The following is a 27451-nucleotide window of genomic DNA, read 5'->3' as shown; positions in this document are numbered from 1 at the left end:
GTTTTATCATAGTGAGACATTTTATTACAGAAACTAACAGTATGAGTAAGGGCTAAACTGACGATATTAGAAAGCATTTGGATCAGTTTTTGCTGCAAGTTGTTACACTACCCTTCAGAAGTTTGGGGTCACTTTGGAATGTCCTTATTTTTGAAAGAAAAGCACTGTTCTTTTCAATGAAGATCACTTTAAACTAATCAGAAATCCACTCTATACATTGCTAATGTGGTAAATGACTATTCTAGCTGCAAATGTCTGGTTTTTGGTGCAATATTTACATAGGTGTATAGAGATCTTGCAGTCACATGACCAGAAAGTTACCAGCTGCCATCTTGTCGGTCAAAAACACCGCTGAATACTGCTGCACTCTTGTACAGAATGGATCAATTTCAACCGACGGACTACACGGCTCATTTTTCTAATGAACAGATAATTAGATATATGTCTAAAATAAACGATCTACAGATTAGTGACCCTTATGGCTTACCGGACGGAGTTTTCACGACCGTGTCAGTGGATTTTGAACTGCCAGCGGAATACCCAGACGTGTATAATTACCTCATTAACTTTCCCTCGCTGTTCAGTGGTGAAGCACTGCGTGCTTATAAATCTCTGGACAGTTATCTTTACAGAAATTCAGGATTTGTCAGCGACTCAGATGTGGCATCTTGTAAACAAGAAAATAACAATCCTCATTGGACGGGTAAGTCACTTAAATATTACTAGTACTAATACTAGATACATCAGTAGTATCTAGTATAGCACTGACCAGCCGATTATAGAATAGAATAAGGTAATTCCAGCTGTAATTCCAAATTGTCCATCTTGTTTACCATGGATCTGGCGTTGGAGAGGTAGAGGCTTAGCAGTGGAGGTTTGAGTGGCTGTTTTCTGAGCTTAGTCAACAGGCCGGCTCTGCCTGCAGCCTCGCTTTTGCTTCCGTTCCCGACGCCACTTCCTTCTTCGCCTGCCAGACCCGATAACAATCCACGGAGACCCCGCTGGTCTCGCTATCTCGTCCGGAATGTTGTGCATGCGATGGAAATCGCTACAAACCCGTCATTTTCTCCTGGAAACCAATGTCCAGTAAGTCCATACGGTTGTAGTGGATATTGAAGTCCGGTACAGACAAACAACACGCAAAAATACACACAAAAAACATAAAAAACGTGCACAGGTAGAGAGAGCTTGTAGCCGCAGCCGTTGTAGTAGAATTGTAGGGTTTTCCAGAAGAAAAGGTAGAAGTAGAAGGCGGAAATATGGCATTTGACCGACAAGATGGCGTCTGTCACAATCTGGATCGGCTGTGACGTCACATGCAAGATCTCTATAGAGGCCCATTTCCAGCAACTATCACTCCAGTGTTCTAATGGTACAATGTGTTTGCTCATTGCCTCAGAAGGCTAATGGATGATTAGAAAACCCTTGTACAATCATGTTAGCACAGCTGAAAACAGTTTAGCTCTTTAGAGAAGCTATAAAACTGACCTTCCTTTGAGCAGATTGAGTTTCTGGAGCATCACATTTGTGGGGTCGATTAAATGCTCAAAATGGCCAGAAAAATGTCTTAACTATATTTTCTATTCATTTTACAACTTATGGTGGTAAATAAAAGTGTGACTTTTCACGGAAAACACAAAATTGTCTGGGTGACCCCGAACTTTTGAACGGTAGTGTATATAAAAGATGTTTAACAGACTGCTCTTGTAAAAAAGTGGTAAGGACGCAGGCGTCCTGAGTCTCCTGAGCGTCAGCTACGCCTATGCTTCTAGTCATCTTTTCTGTCATTCTGTCTCCTTCATGCTCTGTGTCTAATGCTGATCAGTTCTAAAAGCCAGCTCTCTCACTTTTCTCCCTACCATAATCCCCCAGCCGAGTGGTATGGAGTAGACAAAGGTAACCTTCCTTTCTTGTGGTTTTTTTTTTTCCTTTCCCTTTTCTTTTCTTGCTTCTGCCTTCTCATGGTAATTGTGATAGATTGCTCGTGTTGTGTTGTAATAGACCTGTGGTTAATCTGGCTCACACTTGTCAGTGTAAGAGCGCTGATCTCAGGGAAATATTTCTTTTCACTATTAATCCAGTTCCAGCAGGAAAAGAGTGAAGGTGATGCTGCAGCAGCACACTTACATGTGAGATGTTTGACTGAGATTAGCCCAGGTCACTCAGCATGCCTTCGCCTTGTACACGTTTGTTGCAACATCCGTTTACCCTGATGGATTTTTACACAATTTCGTCTTCATCTCGGTTTTCTTAGAAGCGTACACAAGTCGTACATGTGTATTGGTTAAAAATCTGCTTAACTTTCAGAAAGCTAGGTATACAGTGTGGTTGTAAAATTGACAACACGACAGTCGTTGGAGTAGTAGAAATATTTTGGATTCGCTTTATTTAATGAGTAAGGAGCAAACCACTTGTGGGTATACTGTTGTAGGAAAGTCATCGCCTACAGGGTGGCTCTACAGTTGCCACCTTGAAATTAATTTTCCTGTAACAGCACATCCCAAAGTGTTTTATTCCTTTTAATCCACAGCAATTTTCCAACAGTTGAGGTTTTTTTTTTTTTTTAATTAGCTAAAGGACGACTTATTGTAGTTACAGTTCTGGTTATGTTTAAAATCTGTGAAACAAATTATTTAACAGTTATTCCACGAAATCGAGTTGTACATGAGCTGATAGCCGACGAGGCGCGTAGCACCGAGTCGGCTATTGAGGTATTTCACCTGACGTCACAGGGTCACATGACGCCCCGGTGTCCGCCATCTTGAACGTCAAGCTACATACTAACACTGCAGACAGAGAGGGAGAACCAGCTTGAAAAAAAAACGTGTTACAGACACCTAGAATCGATTAATTTGTCAGTAAGCGCTCTATAAATAACCATGGTGTTTGCTTGTTGTGCTGTGGGCTGCCACAACAAACAGGGACAGCATGCAGGACGCTCCTTTTACCGGTTTCCTACTGACCCAGACAAGAGGGCCAAATGGATTGCAGCTGTGAAGAGACGAATGAGCCCCCTAAAATAAATCATTTAATTTTTCCTGTTTTCTCTGTTTACCCTGTTCGAACTATGCTGATATTTTCGGGGGGTCCCTTTTTTTCCCTTGGGGGGGGGTGCTTGCGCTTGTCTCAGAGCGCGGATCTTTTTTTTTTTTTTTATATTGAAAGTATCAAGTCATTACAAAACAAGTAGATAAAGTGACATCAGACATAAAACGCAATAACAGAGGGTAGAAAGAAACGGGACAGAAATAAACAGGGAAATTATGTAAAAAGAAAGAAAGAGAAAAAAAAAGAAAAAGAGCATGGATCTCCAAACACATGAGAAGCCCATCTTACGCGCACATCACGCGGACTCCACACCTCCACACACGCATCGCGTCTGAAGTCATAACTCATCAGGGGAAATCGTGTCCGCATTGGCATGTTCAAAAAACAACCTCGCGTCAACAATGATACCACACGCAAGAAAAAAAAAACCAGTCAGGCTACTCAACAACCAACCTGGCAGCAGCAGTCGTCGTCAAGTAAACACAACACTTCGGATATGCAAATGCTTCCCGTTACACACGATTGCTATGTCAATAAACATCATTTTGCCAATATTTTAGAGACCCCCCAACATTTCCCAAATCATGTTTTCAAAGGATCTCATGTCTGTTTCAGGGGATCTCGGATCCCCCGAGTAACAAGACAGTGTTGTGAACATAGCCTACCTTGTACCGTTTCAAACTGCTGGGGTCATCCTTCATCAAACTGTTGACTTCTGTTGACAACCTTGGCTCCATACCAAGGCTGGGTAGTGTTTGTGATAAAAGACAGATCCAATTTAACACGAATCACAGCTTACTTTCTTGTTAAAACGCGCAAAGGTCTCCACCATCTCATACCGCCTTGCACTGAAGGACTTAAGCGCGCCGTCCAAAATGGCGGCATCACGTGACTTGGTCACGTGGGTGAAATACCTCAATAAGCCATGTACGACGAGATTTCGTGGAATAACTGTTTTATTCTATCCACATTCACTGGATTTTGAGAAACGCAGCATTTTTAGTTTTTGCAAATTCGATAAATAAAAACTTTATACAAAACGTCCGGCAGAATCATTTCCGCTTAGAATGTAAACAAACCGGCGAAATGACAGGAGCAGTTTGTGAAAAATGCGATAATTAATAATAATAATTCTTGAAATAAATAATATGTTCTTACCAGCAAATACTTTCATTCCATATTTTGTTGCTTTTTTTGGTCTTTTTGGGGTTTTCTTTTGGTTCAGCAACATACTTTTCCATTTTGTTTTTCTCTACTCACGGTATATGAGCTGATAGCCTAGTAGTAGAGTAGCCAATCAGAGCACACGATTGCTCATATCCAGTGAATGTGGATAGAATAAAAAGTAATTTCCTTGTTAGGCTCTTTTTTTTTTCCTCTCTCTGTCTCATGAAGTAAATAAGGCAAAAAAAAAATACTACTTAGTTACAGCTTTACCTTTTGACACTGGAGACTCCTTCCAAAATTGTTAAATAAATATCTCTTCACCGAATACACACACACTTTTTTAATCTCTATGTGCAATTTCTGTCCTACAAGCCTCTGTGTAAGTTATTACTATAAAAAGCACTAACATATTAAAACGAGTGCATTAAAATAAGCCTGTGATTTGTCTTGCAGCCAGCACTAATGTCAGAGTTGCAGTTGTAGAAAATTAATCAATTCCTTCTGACCAGTTGCAATCAATAATTCAACACATTTCATTTGTAAAGTTGCTGTTCAGCCATACATGCTAGTGTTCCTGTGCGTAGTTATCTGTAAGCCAGTTTGCATGTCATTGCCTTGCAATACGATGAGCTGTTCTGATATTAGAAAATTAAAAATAAATAAATCAGTGTCCTCTCCGCTCTAGTACTAGCATGCTGTTTTGTGGTTCCTTAGTATTTTTATTATTATTATTATTATTATTATTTTTTTTTTTTAACTGACTTGATTTGACTTTTTAATGAAGTGTGTTGTGTGTGCAGCCAGGGATTATGAGATCCAGCGAGAGCGCATCGAGCTGGGTCGCTGCATTGGAGAAGGGCAGTTTGGAGACGTGCACCAGGGGATCTATGCCAGCCCAGTGAGTACCACCCCTTTCCCAGAAACGACTTCCAACCAACACAGCCTAACCAAACCATTAAACCCAATTTTACTGCAATTTACCAAGAATGCTTTGTTTTTCTGGTGATGATATAAGGTTTCAGCCCATAATTTGCCCAAGATCATTATTTCTGTCCATGATTTAGAGTACATTTTGAGGACGCAGAAATTCTACTATAAAGTTCTGGATCTAAAACACTGCCCCTCACACATCCTGACTGGTTTGTGGTTGAATGGTTTGTATGTTTTGGGATTTGCAGGAGAACCCTTCTCTGTCCGTGGCCATTAAAACATGCAAGAACTGCACCTCGGATAGTGTGCGTGAGAAATTCCTGCAGGAAGCCTGTGAGTAAGACAGCATTCTACAGCACATACTTCATGACTTTGTGTAAATTTTGGATGAGCAGCTTAATGAAGTTGCACAAAAATTGAAAACCACCTTCATTTTGTGAGAATCAGGAAGTCTGGTGGTGTTCTGTTAACGCCCTTGTTCTAACGCACCATCATTTCTGTATTAATAGATGTATGACGTTCATTATGTCTTCTTATTAAATCAAGTTATTAGTTTTCTTTTGTTACAGACATGTAAAAGTTTTTTCCTTTACCTGACATGTTTCGACGGTGTAACTTCCGTCTTCATCAGAGGGTCACCCGGATGTTGGTGTGTGACGTGCTTTTATAATCAGCTGATGTTACGGAGGTGTGGCCTGCCTGTCAACATTGACAGGTCGGTCACACCTCCCGCTGTCAGTGTTGCCCCCTCAGGACGGCGCTCCAGGTGTGGGAGAGCATGTATGCCCATAGATATACATAGAAGACTAGATGCCTCGTCCCCGTTGCCCGTCAACGAAGTCGAACGTCTGCACATGGCGGCCATCTTACCTCAGACAGCTGGCTTACCCATTACATTGTGTTGGTAGCGATATGTACTCTTCAGATGACCGCAACTTCCTCAAATTTCAAACGGTTTGGTTTGTTATATTAAAAAAAACAAACGGAAGTATGTATTTATGATATTAATGATGAATAATCATTTTATGTTTAAAAAAATATATGCTGAAATTCCTATGCTGTGAGAAGCCTAACACCGCATACTTATGGATAACTGCGGCCTTAGGACAAATAACCATACAATTTATTTATTTCCAATTTTTAGTGAAAATATTTTTACATGTGATAGGGCCGTAGGGGAAGCTAAAGTTAAATAAACAGCTTATTCACTTCTGAAACTTCAGAAATACATCATCCACCTCAAAAACCTAATGCACTCACAGCATAGCATAATAACAAATGTAAACTCACATCATAGCATAATAACAAATGCACTGCCTGAGTAAGTAATAGTATAAAACAGTGACAGCGACTCACGGTAGTTTGTGACAAAAAAAGCCCGGCTGCTCATATCAGGAACTGTATTGGACATTATTTCACTAAGTAAATAACGCTACCGATTATCCTTAAAAAAAATGATGTATTATCTTACTGGTGAAAGGTGATCCCGCATGCCCTACTTTCCAGACATCGCCGGTTCGAACAACCGAAAGCCGCGCAGAAGTCTGGCATCTCGTCACAGTCAGTAATTTAATTTCCTCTAGAAATCATAATGTAAGTCGTTTTAAATTAACCAACCCGAAAAAGAAAACCATGTGCAAGTGCAACTTCAGTTATTGAAAATATTCTCTCATGACCTTCCATGTAAAATTACTTGGTGCTATGAGCTAGCCTAGCATGAAACACAACTTTGACAAAGCTGCAGTAAGTCGTTTTTGAAGAGAAAAGGTACGATTTTAGCATGTTCAAGCACCCAGAATTACAACCACATTAATAATGTTTTAAGAAATCAAACCATTTGTATATACGTCAAAATTTCAGCGAGATAAGAGTATAAACATTTAAGCATCTCAATGGTCTTACCTCAGTGTACCGCAAATTCTGTGGAAAAGCTTGCCTGTGGTAAGATGGCCGCCCTGTGCGGACGTTCTGGAATACGCGGTGAGGCATCTAGTCTTCTATGTATATCTATGTGTATGCCCCCTCATCCCTGTTTATTGTTCTTGGGCTACGCTTTCTGATTTCTATTGACTCCTTAATCCAACGGTGGTATCTGTTGTTCTCTTGTATGATTTGAGCATTGTCCCAGTCCATTATATGATTTTCCCTTCTACAGTGGTCTGTTATATATGAAATACCATGCCAGTCATGCAATAAAACCTACATTGGGGAGACAGGAAGGAGCTTTAGTACACGAAAAAAGGAATGTGAAAAAGAAACAGAACAGAGACAAACGAGCAAAAAAAGATAAAGCCATGCAAGAGAACCTCAAATCAGCAATAACGGACCACTGTAGAAGGGAAAATCATATAATGGACTGGGACAATGCTCAAATCATACAAGAGAACAACAGATACCACCGCTGGATTAAGGAGTCAATAGAAATCAGAAAGCGTAGTCCAAGAACAATAAACAGGGATGAGGGGGCATACATGCTCTCCCACACCTGGAGCGCCGTCCTGAGGGGGCAACACTGACAGCGGGAGGTGTGACCGACCTGTCAATGTTGACAGGGAGGCCACACCTCCGTAACATCAGCTGATTATAAAAGCACGTCACACACCAACATCCGGGTGACCCTCTGATGAAGACGGAAGTTACACCATCGAAACATGTCAGGTAAAGGAAAAAACTTTTACATGTCTGTAACAAAAGAAAACTAATAACATCATTTCTGTATTATTATGCGATTTAAAGGAACAGTCCACCGTATTTCCATAATGAAATATGTTCTTCTCTGAATTGAGACGAGCTGATCCGTACCTCTCCGAGCTTTGTGCGACCTCCCAGTCAGTCAGACGCGCTGTCACTCCTGTTAGCAATGTAGCTAGGCTCAGTATGGCCAGTGGTATTTTTTGGGGCTGTAGTTAGATGCGACCAAACTCTTCCGCGTTTTTCCTGTTTACATAGGTTTATATGACCAGTGACATGAAACAAAGTTCAGTTACACAAATTGAAACGTGGCGATTTTCTATGCTATGGAAAGTCCGCACTATAATGACAGGCGTACTAACACCTTCTGCGCGCTTCGACAGCGCATTGATACCTTCACTCGGAGTTGTACCATTTTTTTTTTTAGACAGGGCGGACGGACCAGGGCATTCGCCCACCTGGCCGTGCCCGACGAGGAGCGCTCTCGGCCGGCTTGGGAGGCAGATGGCAGCCCCTCCTGGAAGTGTGGTTTTACCATGGGCCTTAGGCTGAAAAAATGACAAAGTCCCAGTTTTACCATGGGGCTCGAGTTGTACCATTCTTTTTAGACAGGGCGGACGGACCAGGGCATTCGCCCGCCTGGCCGTGCCCGACAAAGAGCGCTCTCGGCCGGCTCGGGAGGCAGACGGCAGCCCCTCCTGGAAGTGCAGTTTTACCATGGGCCTGTGAAGGTATCAATGCGCTGCTGAAGCGCGCAGAAGGTGTTAGTACGCCTGTCATTATAGTGCGGACTTTCCATAGCATAGAAAATCGCCACGTTTCAATTTGTGTAACTGAACTTTGTCATGTCACTGGTCATATAAACCTATGTAAACAGGAAAAACGTGGAAGAGTTTGGTCGCATCTAACTACAGCCCCAAAAAATACCATTGGCCATGCTGAGCCTAGCTACATTGCTAACAGGAGTGACAGCGCGTCTGACTGACTGGGAGGTCGCACAAAGCTCGGAGAGGTACGGATCAGCTCGTCTCAATTCAGAGAAGAACATATTTCATTATGGAAGTACGGTGGACTGTTCCTTTAAAGTTAGAAGGCTGTCAAAGTTAAAGCAACATTATTAGGATTTTTACCTCAAAATATCAGCTTCAAAATAATTTTGATGGCACACTGACTTGTAATAGGGAGAATGGCTTGTCTTCCATTCTGAGTCCACGCCTGGTTCGGCAGTAACTCTGCTGGGGCGTCCCCGAGACATCTCATGAGAACTGTGTAACTGCAGCATAAGAACTGCTTTATGGCACCATGGGAAGCTTCCAAAATCAGGAAGCCTAGAAGAAGCGAAATTGATATTCTCAGTACAGGCATCATGGCAGTCGAGGTGAAGAGACCACAGAAGATGCGGTCGAGGAAGCCGGAGAGAGAAAAGCGAGAAAGAGACCAAACAAAAGTAAATCTTGGACTGGCTTTTAGTCCTTTGCGAGAGCAAAGAGAGATAATCAGCTGCAAGACAGACGCCAAGCTGAGCTTCTTTCTGTTGAACTAGTAAGTAATTTTACATTAGCTGTGTTAGCAAAGTTGTTGACTCACAAGCTTTTGATCATAAGCCAAGTCTGTCCATCTCAACAGAGGTTTAGCTCATCATATTTTCCCGCATGGCACGAGATCGGCCTTGGGGCGTCATTGGAACCGTTGTTCCAACAGACACTTGAAGTTCATTTTGTCCATCATCGTTTTCCTTGCTTGTTGCTGGTCCCCTCCCAGAAGGTCTTCAACTTTTCTCCAAAGTCTATTTGAAGTGCGTCTGTTAAACAGAACTTGCTTTTGTATTGCGTCATTTTCCATACGGCAGACATGGGCCAAATACTTGAGGAACTGTAGATGGCAAAACTCTTGAATTGGCTGTGAACTTGTAATTTCATATAACTGTTGATTTGATATCTTGAATGCCCAGTTGAGTTGACCTTCAACTTGAGTTGCTGGATCTATTCCTTTCTTCCTATCCTTACGAGGGGGTGCGTTCTTACGATTGTATCCTCCAGACACCATTTTTCTCAAAAAGCCATTCCATATAGTGTCTAGCTTTTGTATTTCTTTGGCGGAAAAACCCATGCTTGGGTGCTATAAAGTAACCGAGAGCGAATGCATGTATTTAGAATCTTCACTTGTGTATTGAGGTGGATTTCACGATCTGTTCAAACTCGTTTCAGCTCATTCCACTTCTGGAATGCAGATGAGACTCTAAGACAGGGGTCATCAAACTACGGCCCGCGGGCCGACTCCGGCCCGCCACCCCCCTTTGACCGGCCCCCCAGCCCCTCTGCCCCCACCACTTGAACCGGCCCTATGAGGCAATCCCCAAAAGTGGTCATGGCCTATTTTTTTTTAAATTGCTTTTTGGCAAATAATAACATGTCTGCATCTTGTATTTTGTTGATTTTATCAATTAAAATTGATATTTAGTTATAAAATGAACTATTCATATTTTCCGAATTTTCGTCATATGCTCGCAATCAAGCAGTGACAGGCAGCGCACGCGCAGAGAACTGTCAGTGTTCAGGACAGCAAAATGGCTAGCGGTCAGCGAAAAGTTGACAGAGTGCGCAGAGTTTTTAAAGAACAGTGGACCACCGATTATTTTTTCGTTCAGTGTAAGGACCGTGCAGTTTGTCTTGTATGTAAAGAAAGCAGTGGCGGCTGGTAGTCTTTCAAACAGGGGAGGCTGGTCGGTTACGATATTTCCAGATTTTAAAAGAAAAAACACATCAATTTTGCCCATACTCTTGCCTCTGATCTGGCTGATTGTTGGCAGGGTCACAAACTGTGAAATAACAGGTTCTTTTGGCCCATTAGCCTACTGTCCAATATACATGATGGTGGTGTTGGGGGGGGGTATATTTTAACATTTTATATTTTAAAATTGTGGCATGTTGTTTAAAAATTGATCATTATTGAAAGCAGCTCTTTGTCAGGAACCTCAGCAGTAACAGCAGAGTGTTCTGGAATAGGCACAAGCACTGACCTTGGGGAGCCAAACATAGAGCTGGGTGCCACACATTTCATTCAATGACACTTTCCCTATATTTTACTTATTTTGACTGAGAAATGTTTTATTGACAATTTTGATAACCCTTCACTTTTAATCCAGGTCTGTAGTGTGAAATGTTCTCGGCTGTGTTTTTGTTTAAAATGTTTTCCAAATTGTAGCGGTGTTTAATTCATATCCAGAAAAATATATATTCCAATATAATATACTCAGCATAAACATTTTAAATAGATTCTATATTTTTGGTCCATCCATGACATATTACTAAAGTAGCCTATTTACTGTTGTTGATGTGGGTCACTTGCTGTTAGCCAATTCACTTTCTCGTACCAGGAGAGCTGAAAGGAACGAGTATTATTCCCTACCTTTTTCACCAAGTCAATTTGAGGCGTTGGTCTACCCTGCTCTTTAATTTTAATTTTTTTCCTCGAAAGGAAGACTGGCAAATGGCTTCGCCAAAATTAAATGAGCAATGCTTGGCATCCGTGCGCAGCTTTCTTGCTAGCTGACTAGCCCCCTCAAGTTCAAGTTCAGTCACTCAAACGAAATTTCTGGAACTAAGATAGCAAACTTGACAACACTATATTTACACTTTATTTACAATGAAAATATACACAAACTAAAAAAGCTGGTAGAAACCGTATGTAATGAATGAAATCGAAATGTAAGCTGATCTCTTACAATACACCACAGCACTTGCGAATCCGCATGGGACTGAACTGAAATTCACCGCTGCCTGTCTATATTTGAAACGAGCTGTCAATCAAAGAAAATATCCGGCCGCTTTCACCAATCACCAGTCTCCTCGCGGAAACTGCCATGTCCCTCCCACTGTGAGGCTCGGAGTCCGGTGGGCGGGCGTTTTCGCAGTATTTGTCCAATAACAGTCTTGCATTTTGAGATTGAAAAGCGCATAGCTCCCAAATGCCATTGAAGTGCACTGAGGCTGGGCTGCATCGCGCTGTCACGAGGGGGAAAAACTCACGCACACATTAGGCGAACTGGGGAAAGTTATAACGGAATGATTTCGCACTGTAGTTGGGTTGAGCACATATATTTCTATGATTCTGGATCTGAAATAGCAAGCCTAGCGCAATTCATCCTACACGATGTTCGTCATTTTTAGAGGAGGCTGAGCCTCCCTCGTTGTCTTAGAGCAATCGCCCATGAAAGAAAGTGTGTCGGTTTTCAAAGAATATAATCTGCGTCGTCACTACGAAACCTGCCACAAAGAGTATCGGCAAACAAGAGAAGACAGGATTCGGAGGATGAAATGCGGACTGGCTGCACAACAGAATGTATTCCTTCACCAAACCCAGATCAACCAGGCTGCTGTCCGAGCTAGCTATAAGGTAGCTCACCTACTAGCTACCCATGGAAAGCCGTTTACTGATGGGGACTTTGTTAAAGTATGCATGCTTGCTGTGGCCGAGGAGGTGTGTCCCGACAAGAAGGATGCGCTCAACGTGGTGAGTCTCTCTGCACCTACTATGACCAGGCGAACTGAAGATTTGGGGGACAACGTGTATGACCAGCTGAATGAGAAAGCATCAGAATTAGAGTTTTTTGCTTTGGCCATGGATGAGAGCAATGACGTGCAGGACGCAGCACAACTGCTGTGATCTATTGCTCATATTATTATAATTTCACTGTTTTTTTTAATGTATTTATTTTATAGGCCTATTTATTTGACCTTTATTAAGTGCTGCACAAAATTATTATTAATATTATTAATACTATCAACAGGCCTACCTAAAATTTATAATTTTCCACTCACCTTTGCCAGCGTCAATCACCTCAACTAGGCAGATATTTCTTACCTTGACAGCTTTGATGTTATTTTTATTAGAAAATAAATAAATGGAATATCTGTGGTATTTCAAATTAAAACAGAGTGTGAAGACTCGATTACTACTTTTGCAAACCAATAGTAAAGATAAACAAATATGTGCCAGGAATCAAGTGTGGATATAGTAGTGGGGATAGAGCATAGTAGTGGGGATAGAGCATAGTAGTGGGGATAGAGTATAGTAGTGGGGATATAGTAGTGGGGATAGAGTAGTGGGGATAGAGTATAGTAGTGGGGATAGAGTATAGTAGTGGGGATAGAGTATAGTAGTGAGGATAGATTAGTGTGGATATAGTAGTGGGGATAGAGTATAGTAGTGGGGATAGAGTATAGTAGTGGGGATAGAGTATAGTAGTGAGGATAGATTAGTGTGGATATAGTAGTGGGGATAGAGTATAGTAGTGTGGATAGAGTATAGTAGTGTGGATAGAGCATAGTAGTGGGGATAGAGTATAGTAGTGAGGATAGATTAGTGTGGATATAGTAGTGGGGATAGAGTATAGTAGTGGGGATATAGTAGTGGGGATAGAGTATAGTAGTGGGGATAGAGTATAGTAGTGAGGATAGATTAGTGTGGATATAGTAGTGGGGATAGAGTATAGTAGTGGGGATAGAGTATAGTAGTGGGGATAGAGTATAGTAGTGGGGATATAGTAGTAGGGATAGAGTATAGTAGTGGGGATAGAGTATAGTAGTGGGGATAGAGTATAGTAGTGAGGATAGATTAGTGTGGATATAGTAGTGGGGATAGAGTATAGTAGTGGGGATAGAGTATAGTAGTGTGGATATAGTAGTGGGGATAGAGTATAGTAGTGGGGATATAGTAGTGGGGATGGCTGTGCCAGGCTAGTAATCTCTACTACACAATGAGGCCTGCTGGTGGTCATATTTGTCTGGGTCATACAATTCTATGTTCTATAGCTGACCCAATCCCGGCCCCCCATCACAGTCAGGAACGACAATGTGGCCCCCAGAGAAAAAAGTTTGGTGACCCCTGCTCTAAGATGTAAGCTGCTAGCTACATCTCAATGCAATGTTAGCAGACTTGCTAGATATCATTCAGACATCTTTATGGGTAATATGTGTCATTGTATTGGTTGCCGTCTCGCTTTGTTGGTGATCTTACCACCCAAGTTTGTATCACTTTATGTCCGGGGCATCCAAGTTTTGTAAGGTTAATTAATTATATCCCCCACAAACAAAGTTTGGGGGGGGGTATATAGGAATCACCCTGTCTGTCCATGTGTCTTGTAAGCATGAAGGAAAATAATCCTGGTCCGATGTTTCAAAGGGGAGATAAATATATATATTATTTACCAGCTTAAGGTTGGTCCGTATCGTGAAATACTGTGACCTGAGGTCTTGAAAATACTGACTGAGGCCTCTCGGCCCAGAGGCCTCGGTCAGTATTTTCAAGACCTCGGTCACGGTATTTCACGATACAGACCGACCTTAAGCTGGTAAATAAATTTTTTTTCTTTACCAAATTCTAACAGAAAATGAGAACGCCCGAAAGGGAAACCATATTTAGAACAAACCTGATTCAGATAGCGCTGGATCCTTCTCTGGAAAGACGTGAGCGAGGACAGCTCGTACACATCGCCATTTTTCTTTGTTGCGGACATGAAAAAGTCGCACAGCAACTTCTACCTTTCGACCTTCATTTAGGTTTCGACAGAACTTCCCAAGGACATTGAGGTCGTATGTCGTCTTTTTTGTCGTATTTTCTGCCCTTTGCTCCTCAATAAACTGCTGGATTTGCTCGGCGTTAGCAACAGTTACAGGTTTTCGGCTTTCTCCTGAAATGGTTTCTTTTATTTCGTCTTCATCAGGGTAGTAGAACTCGCTTTTGCTGTGAAGACTGTCGTTATCGCTGTCCATGCTGTAAAATTAATGCTGAGAAATGCGAAAATAAATGTTGACAAAAAATTGCTACTATGTTTGTTGTTGTGAACGAGCGAGTTGCCAAAGGTCCGTAACCGGGGTCTGTATCGTAGGATTCCGGACTGCTTGTGAGCCAATCGGAGCGCACGATTTGATGGAAACTGGGCTGCGAAAAAAAAAATTCAACTTATTCCCTTACATATGGCAACATATGATGACAGGCTCATAAGCGGTCGGGGGGGATATTCTATAGTGAGTTTACTCTCAGTTCTATTTTGACTAGCTGTTCTTTGTCCGTTAGCATCCGCCAGCCTCAGATATGTCGGTGTTAGTCTGGTTCTAGATACGTTGCTATCAATCGCATTAAAAAAATGTCTGAGCATGCATGTTTACTTCAAGACACAAGGCGTGATCTGTGTCACGGCTAATGGGGAAACAATGACAATCCAGCAGCAGAGTGTACAGCCATGATGAAAGATTACGACATAACCTTTTGTTATCCTTGTCGCGTGGAGATTTATAGTTTTTCCACATGACAGCAGTCATCTAACCTCAATCCTGTCTCAGGCAAATAAATAAATAAATCTTATGCCAAAATGTTCGGTCAGTCTTTATCAATCTCAGGTTAAATATGCCTTGAAATATTGCAACTTTGCAATCCTATCTCAGCTAGCTTGTAATAAATGTATATTATAGGCAGCACTGTCGCCTCACAGCAAGAAGGTTCCAGGTTCGAACCTCACAGCTGACGGGAGCCTTCCTTGCATGTTCTCCCTGTGTCTGCGTGGGTTTCCTCCAAGTGCTTCGGTTTCTTCCCACAATTCAAAGACATGCAGATTACGTAAAATACCCAGCCACTGGGGTTGTGCAAGCCAGTGCATACTTGGTGCACGTTCCAAGCCTGTATAGTTTGCGGACGGCTGCATCAGGAAGGGGAAAATAAAAACCTATGCCAAATCAAATATGCAGATCATCATGATCTGCTGTGACGACCCCTAACGGGAGCAGCCGAAAGAAGAAGAACGTATATTATGTGCGGTATGTGCCTGCATTCAGAGACTTCGCAAACAATTAATCCATCCATTATCTGTAACCGCTTATCCTGTGCAGGGTCGCAGGCAAGCTGGAGCCTATCCCAGCTGACTACGGGCGAAAGGCGGGGTACACCCTGGACAAGTCGCCAGGTCATCACAGGGCTGACACATAGACACAGACAACCATTCACACTCACATTCACACCTACGGTCAATTTAGAGTCACCAGTTAACCTAACCTGCATGTCTTTGGACTGTGGGGGAAACCGGAGCACCCGGAGGAAACCCACGCGGACACGGGGAGAACATGCAAACTCCGCACAGAAAGGCCCTCGCCGGCCACTGGGCTCAAACCCGGACCTTCTTGCTTCTTTCCACACCACCGTGCCGCCCCAAACAATGTATACGGCCTGAAAATGCAAACACGGTAGTTCAGCAAAACTAAAACTTCATTCTTTTCATCTTCGATGTCACAATAAATAAAACCATGCTGTCATATTTGTGTCAAGTCCTGTAATATTACTGTACCTTGTCAGCTGACATGGTTCTTTGGTTTCTGTCATTCTGTATCCTTCAACTTGTAAACACGTGCACATGCCCAGTTGTCCATGAGGGGAGCTCAAAGCGATAGTTGTGTAAAAGTGAATTACACTCTACAACTGTAGGAGGAGCCCAGGAGCAAAAAAAAAAAAAAATACTACGTCTTGTGTAATGGGGCGGCGGCACGGTGGTGTAGTGGTTAGCGCTGTCGCCTCACAGCAAGAAGGTCCGGGTTCGAGCCCCGGGGCCAGCGAGGTCCTTTCTGTGCGGAGTTTGCATGTTCTCCCCGTGTCCGCGTGGGTTTCCTCCGGGTGCTCCGGTTTCCCCCACAGTCCAAAGACATGCAGGTTAGGTTAACTGGTGACTCTAAATTGAGCGTAGGTGTGAATGTGAGTGTGAATGGTTGTCTGTGTCTATGTGTCAGCCCTGTGATGACCTGGCGACTTGTCCAGGGTGTACCCCGCCTTTCGCCCGTAGTCAGCTGGGATAGGCTCCAGCTTGCCTGCGACCCTGTAGAACAGGATAAAGCGGCTAGAGATAATGAGATGAGAGATGAGGTGTAATGGGGCTTTAAGCGTCAGACAAAATAAGTATCTGTTTTGCAGCAGTGATCACTTTTAATTAAATACACATGGTTTAACCCATTTAATTAATATGTGGAACTGGTTCTGGTTTTGCAAACTAGAAAATCGAGCTCCTATTAAATTATTTTATATCCCACAGTGACAATGCGGCAGTTTGACCATCCCCACATTGTCAAGCTGATTGGTGTCATCACAGAGAACCCAGTCTGGATCATCATGGAACTCTGCACGCTTGGCGAGGTAAGATTTACTTGCTTAACGTAAGCCTCTGTGCATTACTTATAACTCTGCATGGTTAACTGAACATTTGGTGATTTTTTTTTTTTTTTAATATTTTTGTTTGTTTGTTTTCTTAAGTTGAGGTCATTCTTGCAAGTAAGGAAATACAACCTGGATCTGGCATCACTGATTCTATATGCCCACCAGTTGAGCACAGCTTTGGCTTACCTGGAGAGCAAGAGATTCGTGCACAGGTGAGACAGAACACTTCACAGGTGCTTTATTAATTTTAAACAGAGTGGAACAAAAATTAAAGTGACACAGGTTGATGTATTAAAAAGATGAATAGTTCCCCGTGGAGCTAGAATAACCCCTAGGTACTTGAATACTTGAATCGCACGCTGTATTTCCCGCTGCCTCATGCCTGTGAAGGAGAATGAGCTGGAAAAACACCGCGCGCTAATGTTGACACTTGGGTACGGAAACAGCCGAAGTTTATCTTCATTATAATATACTAAGTAACTTTAAAAACGCACAATGGAATTCAACACGATATCGCTTTAGATCCATGCATATATTTGAAATTTATGATATTGTATGTAATGCACACACATCTTGAAACATCGATAAAGGACATTTATTGTCAAACTCAAGAATTAATTCACAATAAAAAAAATTCAGAGTGACAGTTGGTCCATGTTCGGACCGTCATGCTGGAGACTCTGGGTCTGTGTCGTCCAGGGGTCTCAGCAGCAGTGACTGAGGGTGTCAGGAATCTGTCACGGAGGTGAGCTAGCCTGATGTGCTGATCCTGAACTGGCGTCGTGACTCGAGGCTGACCAGGGCGTGGACGATCCCTGGTGCTCCCTGTCTGTCTGTAACGCTGACTCAAACAGGAAATGGTCGAATGATCAACACCGAAGTGCCGGGCGACCTCTGTCTGTGTACTTCCGGCACGCAACATCCCGATGGCCTGTTCACGTTGATTTTGGCTTAGGCGTGGCATCTTCAATAATGACAATTTTCCCATCATTTCCCCCGGGTATTTATAGGCAAGATTGTGTGTGTACAGTGTATGCAAAATTTGTTTGAAAATTAAAGCCTGTCCATGTCATTGACTACCCGAGTCATATTGTACGTTATTGAGTACAACGCCCTTAAATTCTGATTTGAGCACAGATTTGGAACTTATTCGAGCGGAACGAAGTTATTTTTCCATTGTGATATATTTCTTTTCTTCTTGAGATAAACTCAGCACGAATTCAGCAAGTTTTATCAATGTGCGTTTTTAAAGTTACTTAGTGTATTATAAGAGCGATGTCGCAACAAACATGGCGCAGTTCGCGGCCTCCGACACAGAAGCGAGCCTTTGAGAGCCTTCACGCTCACAGGTGCGTTTGTTTTTGCTTTTTCAGCCCTCCATCGGGCAAGCTGGCCAGCAATATTTACTCAGCTTGTCTGCCGTGTCTCTTTTCTGGCGCGTTTTGCCTCTGACAACGTCCAATACTTCCTTAAAATCATTTTTTAGTCTCGATTTCAGAGTCTTCATTCGATCTAGGCAATCCGCTATGTTTGCTGTGGCTCCGCGGTCACGACCTCTGACCTCTCACGTGGCTTTTCCGAACTGGCTGCTGAGTGAGCGGTTTGTAAACAGACTGACTAACGCGTGGTTAGGACGCCCTGCGTTAGGAAATGAAATGTATTGGACCAAGATGACGCATACCAGTTATGGGGATGGGCATCAGGTCAAACGATTCCGAAAAGGGAGTGGATTAAATGATTCCTGAACCAGCACATCGACCTGTGTCACTTTAAACACATGACCACTTCGGTTCTTTGGGCCATGTTCAAGTTTTCTCCTCAGTACTCCGTCCCTCACTGATGGCTGACGGCCTGCTGAAATAAAGAGAGCAGATAAATAGGCTACACACACACGCACACGATCACTCTCTGCTTCTTCAGCTTGACAGCCAGTGCAAGACTCCGCCCCTACTGCCACAGCATTGAGATACAACAGTCATAAAATGAATAAATTAGGTGTTAATATGTATGTTTATCATGTACATAAGTCATTCTATAATTAGGAGTACATTTCATGTAAAGCAAAATCTCAAAATATCAGTATTCTTTTTCAATAAATAACCTACATGTTTCCATAGTATATACCCTCAAGTTCCTAAACAAATTAATTGCCAAGCTTAATCTTAAATTACTTTTAAAATATTTTAATGAAAATGAACATTTGATTGTTTATTTTGTCAACCGTGTTACGGACAAATGTTATGTCATCTTAAACTTATATAAAAATACTACACATTTGAAAACACATTTGTTTGAAAGTGCTGAAGTCCATTAACAAGATGTTTTTAATTAATCTGTACAACTGTTATGGAAAATATGAATTTTGAGCTTCATAAATAGGATTTTATGGTTCACTGTGATGCAGAATGACACTTTTTTCAACATAAATCCTTGTTACGTCGAATTTAGAGTTGTTCTCCCTCCTTCCCTATCCAGAGATAATCCCCAATCTTTTATTTTACAGTTCATCAAACACATAAGAGATTTATAGCACAAAAAACACTTGCAACACAGTTGACAGGCAGTGTAACACAATTGACGGGAGTAACACAGTTGACAGGGCAGAAGAACAAGAGGACACTTTTTAGGATAAAAAGAGCTTTTTATTGTTTTAAATTTAACTACAAATAAGCTGATGAATTCAGGTGAACTGTTAAAACAACATTCAGACACAATTTCAGAGAAACGTAGCTTATTTAACAAATTGAACATATTAAATCATTCTGTTTGTTTGTCTGTCAATATGAAGATTAAGTGACAAAAACATACTCCTCCTCAACTGTGTCATAGCTGATGGGTAACACAGTTGACATTTCGGCCATTTTTAGAGTGTTGTGCTAACTGCAGACCTCAGAGCTTTCACTACAAGACCTTAATCAATTCATATTTTTCTTATCTTTAGCTGTATACTTTGTAAATACAATTTCTAAATCAGGTTTATACGAATATGTTGACAACACAGTTGACAGACAATTAACCCTCTCTAGGACTATACAACAGTATTGATGAAAATATTGAAGAGGTGAACTCAAAACTTACCACACGGTCTTCAAATTTCCCACCAAAGAGGATATGACATCACATGATGTTGGTCACATGACTTAGGACCAAACCATTTGCCGATTTATTGGGGGGGGGTTTCAGTGGGTAACACAGTTGATATAAGTTTCTCAGACGCACACAGAATTCTTCATTTAATTTATAATATAAAGCATTTTAGGCTTTTAAACACTTTTGTCATATTATAATAATGACCATGAATAAATATTTGTAAAAATTTTAAACAAAAACCTTTTTTTTAAATGTAAATATGAAGACCAAACCTGACATTTGGAAAATCGGACAGCATAAAAACACCAAATTCCAGTATTATATATGCATTTTTGCAGAGTAAAATGATGTAATTTGTTGACTTTTTGTATTATATAAAAGAGAAATGTGTGCTAATGTACAAAAGATCATTGGCTGAAGTTAATAGTTAGTGAAATTGACAAATACAGCACATGGACTTGAGATGTACCCCTAATTATAGAATGACTCACATGCTTATTTGTGTGCGTGTGTGTCTCTCTCTATCTGTTTGTTTCCTACAGGGACATTGCTGCCAGGAATGTGTTGGTGTCTTCCGCAGACTGTGTGAAACTTGGAGACTTTGGACTCTCCAGGTACATGGAGGATAGCTCCTATTACAAAGGTAACGAGCCCTACAGATTCCAAGACCACTTTCTCTTCTTTCCTTCACGCAAATATTCAGAACACATTTGATTTCTGAAACACTGCATCCGTGGCTCAAGCTTGCACCTCATGGGTCAGGTGAAATACACTTCAGGGTCAAATCATGTTTCTTGGGTTTCACTGAGCATCAGACTTGCGCTACCTCTCTCAAATGGTTGAAGATCATTACATGATGAGCCAGAGTGCTCATGCTCTTATCATACAGCACCCTCTGGTGGTCCAGGATAAATATGTACCAATTAACATTAAAGTGCATATTCTGGACTAATTTCGTTGTTTTTTTTCCCTTTGCACACTCATCCAGAAGGGTAATTTTGCACAAGGCCATCTGTCTACAGCAAAAAATAAAATAAAATAACAAAACGCGTCTGGAAAAATCCCAAGGGAGTCTGGAGCCAGATTCGTGACGTCACCTGCGGAAGCAGGCTGCGCGAGCTTGCGCAGTTCAAGTGCACAGCCTGTGTAAACCAAGCGCTCCCATTTCTCTCTCATTGTCCGGTCTTTTGGGAAACGATGAGTACTAATCCCATCAAGATTGGTGTTGCTACACCCTCCTACGATACATCTGTTAACCATTTTAATAATTACGCGATAACGTTGAAGAAATTTGCAGAAAACCACCAGGTCGTTTTCTCATAAACAAACCAGCGCTGACGTAGGATTCAGAAGGAGGCGTCCTGCACGTGACGTCACGTAAATCAATGTTTGCCGGGAAATCCAAACGGCAAGTTTTTTCAGAGGCGGACCAATTCGCCTCAAATGGCTTGATTTCAACTGAATTTTTCTGGTATTGCGCAAGGTAAAAAAAAAATTGCAGAGAATGCAGAATGTGACAGATATTTGACCAAAGTTTAATATAAAATAGGAGAATTACATTGATCTTGCTCCTGAATTTACCCATGATATGCACTTTAAAATACAGCTTGGTGTTCGGGTCAAACTCATTTAAAATTGAGACTTTCTCCGTACTTTGTCAGTACTGGCTGTTATTAAATTAATAACTGAAGATGTGAATAGAGACTCTGATCTTGGGATCTCACTTGTCTACATGTGACAGACATGAGCCATACATTTCTTATTTTCACATCATGTATTCACAGATCTTGGAATTGTTGAATAAGGCCACTGGTATGATAGGTTACCAGTGTAATTGACCTGCTTTGGGGCATTGAAACTATAATAACCAATGTATGATTTTACAGCCTTTTATTCCAGATTATGAGGTGCAAACTATGAACTTTGTTTTCACAGCCTCCAAAGGGAAACTTCCAATCAAGTGGATGGCACCAGAATCCATAAACTTCCGCCGCTTTACCTCAGCCAGTGACGTGTGGATGTTCGGTAAGTTAAGACAGTTTATAAATTTTAGATGTTGTAATCCATCTTCTCTATTATAATGATTGAGATGGTGTGGTGTCGTGTCGTGTGGTGGATTCGATAATATAAACATCGTCGTTAGTAGTTAATTGAGTCCGGGAGATGTATTTCCTGTCAATCTCTTTTAGGTGTGTGCATGTGGGAGATACTGATGTACGGCATCAAGCCCTTCCAAGGTGTAAAGAACAACGATGTGATTGGGCGAATAGAGAACGGCGAACGCCTGGCCATGCCCCCCAACTGCCCTCCCACATTTTACAGCCTAATGACCAAGTGTTGGGCGTACGACCCGGGCAAGAGGCCACGCTTCACTGAACTCAAGACCCAGCTCAGGTTAGCCTGCTTTTCTTATATGGAGCAGATTTACACACACAGGGATTTAAGTGGTGTTCACACAGCAATTTTTACTCCGGTGTAGCACCGGGGCTGCCCCGGTAGAGCGTTCACACGGTACAAAGGTATACCGGTGTAGCCCCTGAAAGCTGCTTAAACCGGTGCAGATCTAACCCTGCTCGGGAGGTGGTTTAAGAAATTTACTCCGGAGTAAATGCTAGTTTGCGGGGCAGCACCGATATAAAATGGGACGTCTGAACGCTACAGGGGTAGACTCGCTACGCGTGAGGAGAGTTGATTACATACGGGCATTGCATAATTTGAATCCTGGTATTTTGCGCTTCCAAAATGGCAAATATCAACAACAACAGAACTGCGTGTCTTCATCCACGTTGCTTTCCTGGCGCTTGGTGATGCCATGACAACCGGGAAAAGGAAGTACATTTTCACGCATGCGCATATTTCATTTCCGCATTATTACTATCGTATAGCACGGTCGCAAAAACTGCCGTGTGAACGCAAGTGGGGCTGCACCGGTGCTAACACGCTTCTCTCTAGTAAGCAGGTTTGTGACATGTGAACGCTGCACAAAATTTACACCGGTGTAAGATATATCGCAACAAAATACATCGGTGCAGCATCGATGCAAATATGTGCCGTGTGAACACCCCTTTAGATAGGGGTGGGTATTGCCAAGGACCTCACGATACGATACGCATCACGATACTTGAGTCACGATACGATACGCATCACGATACTTGAGTCACGATACGATACTGCGATATATTGCGATATTCTACATAGTTCACTGAAAAATGTAAACGCATTATGCATCTTAAAATCCGAGTTGTATGTACATCAGATGATAGTGATAATTCATGGGACAAACTGAGTCAAAACAATGTAATTCTAATTATCCATGCCACTTTATTGTAACTATACAAGCACAAGTTACAACATATTTGCAGGAACAACACACTGTCTGGAACACATTGAAAAGTGCAGTGGGCATCTTAGTCTCCCTGAGCACAATGATGAAACAAAGTGCAGTGTGGGTCAGTGTCCACACACTGAAACTGAACTGAAACCTCAGTGAATCACGTTTCTTCTGAACTTTGAGTAAATACTCAAAATAAAATGCAGTGTCTCACACACACTAAAATTGAAAATGCAAAATAAAGTGCAGCTTCTTGCCTTTGGTCTTAAATGACAAAATTAAGTTCACAGTTACAGTAAGTCACATCACTGAAGTAGACGGGAGGACTTTGGCGCTGTCCAGTGTAGTTTGCTTCGGGTCGGGTTTTGGTGGCTCCGGCTGAGCTAATATGTCGGGGTGGTGTCGTGCTAAGTAAGTTCGCAAGTTTGTTGTGTTACCTGAATATCTAATTGGAGCGAAACAGGTTTTGCAAAGTGTGTACTCTTTGTCCAGCTCACTGTTTTGTTTTTTTTTTTCTCCTTTCCTTTGGAATCCAAAGTGCCTCCAAACATCTGCCTTAAAGTTCGGCGGCGTCTCTAGGTTTACGTTAACAGCCATGCTTGCTTTTTTTTTTTCCCCTCACTGCAACCACCGGGAAAAAAAGAGAAGACGAAGAGTGCCTTGCAGTGAGGTAGCGGCACAGCGACACCTTGCGGAGCGGAAGTGCGGAAGTCGTACTGGATTTACAACCCGTCTGAAACATGATTTATTATTTGAAAAAATATCGATATTCAAATTTTGAGTATCGATATTGAATCGGAAGACAAAGTATCGCGATATATCGCCGTATCGATAATTTTGCCCACCCCTACCTTTAGAGTTATTTAAAAAAGATATGAAAAATTTATCAATACACGTCTTAAATTAACCCAGTACAAATGGCTAATGCAGACTTGCGTGACACCAGTGGAACTGAATAAACACAACAAAACCATGCCAGATGTATGCACAAAATGTACAGAGTCTAAAGGAACACTATCTCATTATATGTGGCAGTGTCGGGAAATTAAAAAGCTCTGGGAAGAGGTAAGAGCAGTCATTGAAAAAATTCTCAAAACAAATTTTATTGGATCCTAAACTTTTCCTGTTTGGTTTACATCAAGGAAAACATAGTTATAGTAAAAATGAGCAAGCATTTATAGACCTCAGCTTGATTAATGCGAAAAAATGTATTGCGTTGTTGTGGAAATCAGCTCACAGACCAAGTACCAAACAATGGATAAAACAAACGTTGCCAACTTTACTATTAGAACGGATAATTTGCATATTAAATGGTAAACAGCAGACATTTGAGGGCATACGGATGCCCTTCATCAATTATGTTAAGGATTTAGATTTAACAGATGAAGAAGAGAACGAGTATGTGTGTGTGCGTGGACAGTAATACTGCAGTTCTGAGCTTATACACTGCCGTTCAAAAGTTTGGGGTCACCCAGACAATTTTGTGTTTCCCATGAAAAGTCACACTTTTATTTACCACCATAAGTTGTAAAATGAATAGAAAATATAGTCGAGACATTTTTCTGGCCATTTTGAGCATTTAATCGACCCCACAAATGTGATGCTCCAGAAACTCAATCTGCTCAAAGGAAGGTCAGTTTTATAGCTTCTCTAAAGAGCTCAACTGTTTTCAGCTGTGCTAACATGATTGTACAAGGGTTTTCTAATCATCCATTAGCCTTCTGAGGCAATGAGCAAACACATTGTACCATTAGAACACTGGAGTGAGAGTTGCTGGAAATGGGCCTCTATACACCTATGGAGATATTGCACCAAAAACCACACATTTGCAGCTAGAATAGTCATTTACCACATTAGCAATGTATAGAGTGGATTTCTGATTAGTCTAAAGTGATCTTCATTGAAAAGAACAGTGCTTTTCTTTCAAAAATAAGGACATTTCAAAGTGACCCCAAACTTTTGAACGGTAGTGTAAAACTAATATTTTCTTCTAAATATTTGCTTATTGCATAGTAAATGATCATCTCATTTGATTGCCATGTGTTGGAACAAGGAGCATTTTGTTTGTGTTTGTTCGGTTTATCGTAATGCAGCTACTTTATACTATACTTCATATGATATGAAGATCTGCAGCTGTATTGTATATGAAAAGTTCAATAAAAAATTGTGAGGAAAAAAATATGAAAAGAATCAGAAATGTTGTATCTGTCATTAGGTCGTTTTAATGGAAATGCTGTGGTTGCCTGTGTGCACTATTAAACACTAGAGGTCACTGTTTTATTATTAAATAAAGATGATTTTTCACCCCCACCATGGTGGTGCGTTAACAGAGCAGAGTCTAAGACTACGTTCAGACTGCACCCTGAAACGACCCATATCCGATTTTTTTGTCCATATGCAACCTGTATCCGATTTGTTATTGACAATCTGAACGACACAGATCCAATTTTTTCACATGCGACCCAGGCCGCTTGGATATGTGGTCCTAATTCCGATGCATATCCGATATTTTCACATGCGACTGCAGTCTGACCGGACAGGTCGCATTCATGCGACCTACACGTCATCAACAAGAGACAAACGTCACTATTCTGCGTTGGCTAATCCCGCCTCTTTGGTGGAAAACAACAACATTTGTCCAGTTTTCAGAATTTAAATAGACTTTTATAGAATTGATCAAGCTAATGGTGGATTTGGTAGGGACCTGGATGTTAAATCATCCTGTATTACAAGATTATAAGATTGTTCTGGAAATTTCCAGTAATTTGACACCTTCGGTCTCATTAGTCTGCTGCCCACATTAATCAGATTATTGTGTGAGTTCTGCCGCCGCCACAAAAACCACATCGCCAGGTCTCGCCTCATCTCCATGCTTTACTTGCAAACTTGAAGAGTGCGCTTTTTTTTTGTTTACGTATTACGTAGATGTGCTTATTACGTGTCAATTTGCGCATGCGGGACACTTTTGGGTCGTTTTCCGTTCATATTGGAGATCGCATACAAGTCTCGTATAATTGGTAATGTGAACGGCCTAACAAAAAAATCGGATTTCACAACAAATCGGATATGGGTCGTTTCAGGTTGCAGTCTGAACGTAGTGTTATTTACTTTTTATCCCCCACTGAAAGGCCCGAAGGGGGGAGTATGTCGTGGCGATTTCCGTCTATCCGTCCGTTCCAGGAAGGGTGCTCACCTTCTGAAATCAACTCCTCTCACAATTTTTGGAGGAATTTCACGCAATTTGGCAAAAGGGATTGTTATATTTTGGTAGTACGCATATTGTAGTTTTGTTCAATTCGGTCGCATTTTGCCAGAGTTGTGGTCCTTGATTAACAACCTTGTACTTTCACAATTGCATGAAGGTGTGTTTGCCTTCTGACATCAACTCCTCTCACGATTTTTGGACGAATTTTTCGAAGCTTGGCAAAAGGCCTTGTTATATGACGGTAATACGGATATTGCGATTTAATTTCGTTTGTGAAAGTTTTACCAGAGTTTTGACCCTTGATTAAATAACTTGTACTTTGACAATCTCATGAGGGTGTACGTTCTTCTGAAATCAACTCCTCTCACAATTTGTGGAGGGATTTCACCAAACTTGGCAAAACGCTTTGTTATATGGCAGTTATACGCATATTGAAATTTCGTTCAAGTTGGGCAAATTTTACCAGAGTTATGATTATTAACAAACTTGTACTTTGGCAATTTCATCAAGGTGTGCTTGCTTTCTGAAATCAACTTCCCTCATAATTTTTATCCCCCGCTGGCTGAAAGGCCCGAAGGGGGATTATGTCGTGGCAATGTCTGTCCGTCCGTCCCAGGAAGAGTACTCACCTTCTGAAATCAACACCTCTCACAATTTTTGGAAGAATTTCATGAAACTTGACAGGATTCTTTGTTATATGTTGATAATACACATATTGCAATTTCGTTCAATTCAGTCGCATTTAACCAGAGTTATGGCTGAGTTGCCAGCGGGGGAGATTGTGCTCTCGGAGC

At 41.6% G+C, this 27451-nt stretch overlaps 1 protein-coding gene across 8 annotated transcripts in view; it reads left to right on the top strand.

Annotated features, from left to right (window-relative positions):
* ptk2aa (protein tyrosine kinase 2aa) overlaps positions 1-27451 on the top strand; it is a 336131-nt gene that overhangs the window by 265880 nt on the left and 42800 nt on the right. For all 8 annotated transcript variants that reach the window (XM_060942653.1, XM_060942652.1, XM_060942651.1 and 5 more), the window contains 7 exons: positions 5016-5113; positions 5394-5478; positions 16910-17010; positions 17128-17243; positions 20664-20764; positions 22057-22146; positions 22311-22515. In XM_060942653.1, the coding sequence (XP_060798636.1) occupies positions 5016-5113; positions 5394-5478; positions 16910-17010; positions 17128-17243; positions 20664-20764; positions 22057-22146; positions 22311-22515 (796 nt within the window). The remainder of the gene's footprint in view (positions 1-5015; positions 5114-5393; positions 5479-16909; positions 17011-17127; positions 17244-20663; positions 20765-22056; positions 22147-22310; positions 22516-27451) is intronic.

The sequence above is a fragment of the Neoarius graeffei genome, chromosome 16 (assembly GCF_027579695.1).
Source record: "Neoarius graeffei isolate fNeoGra1 chromosome 16, fNeoGra1.pri, whole genome shotgun sequence".
NCBI lineage: Eukaryota > Metazoa > Chordata > Actinopteri > Siluriformes > Ariidae > Neoarius > Neoarius graeffei.
The sequence above is the reverse complement of the archived record's forward strand: the minus strand, read 5'-3'. Positions and strand labels throughout refer to the sequence as shown.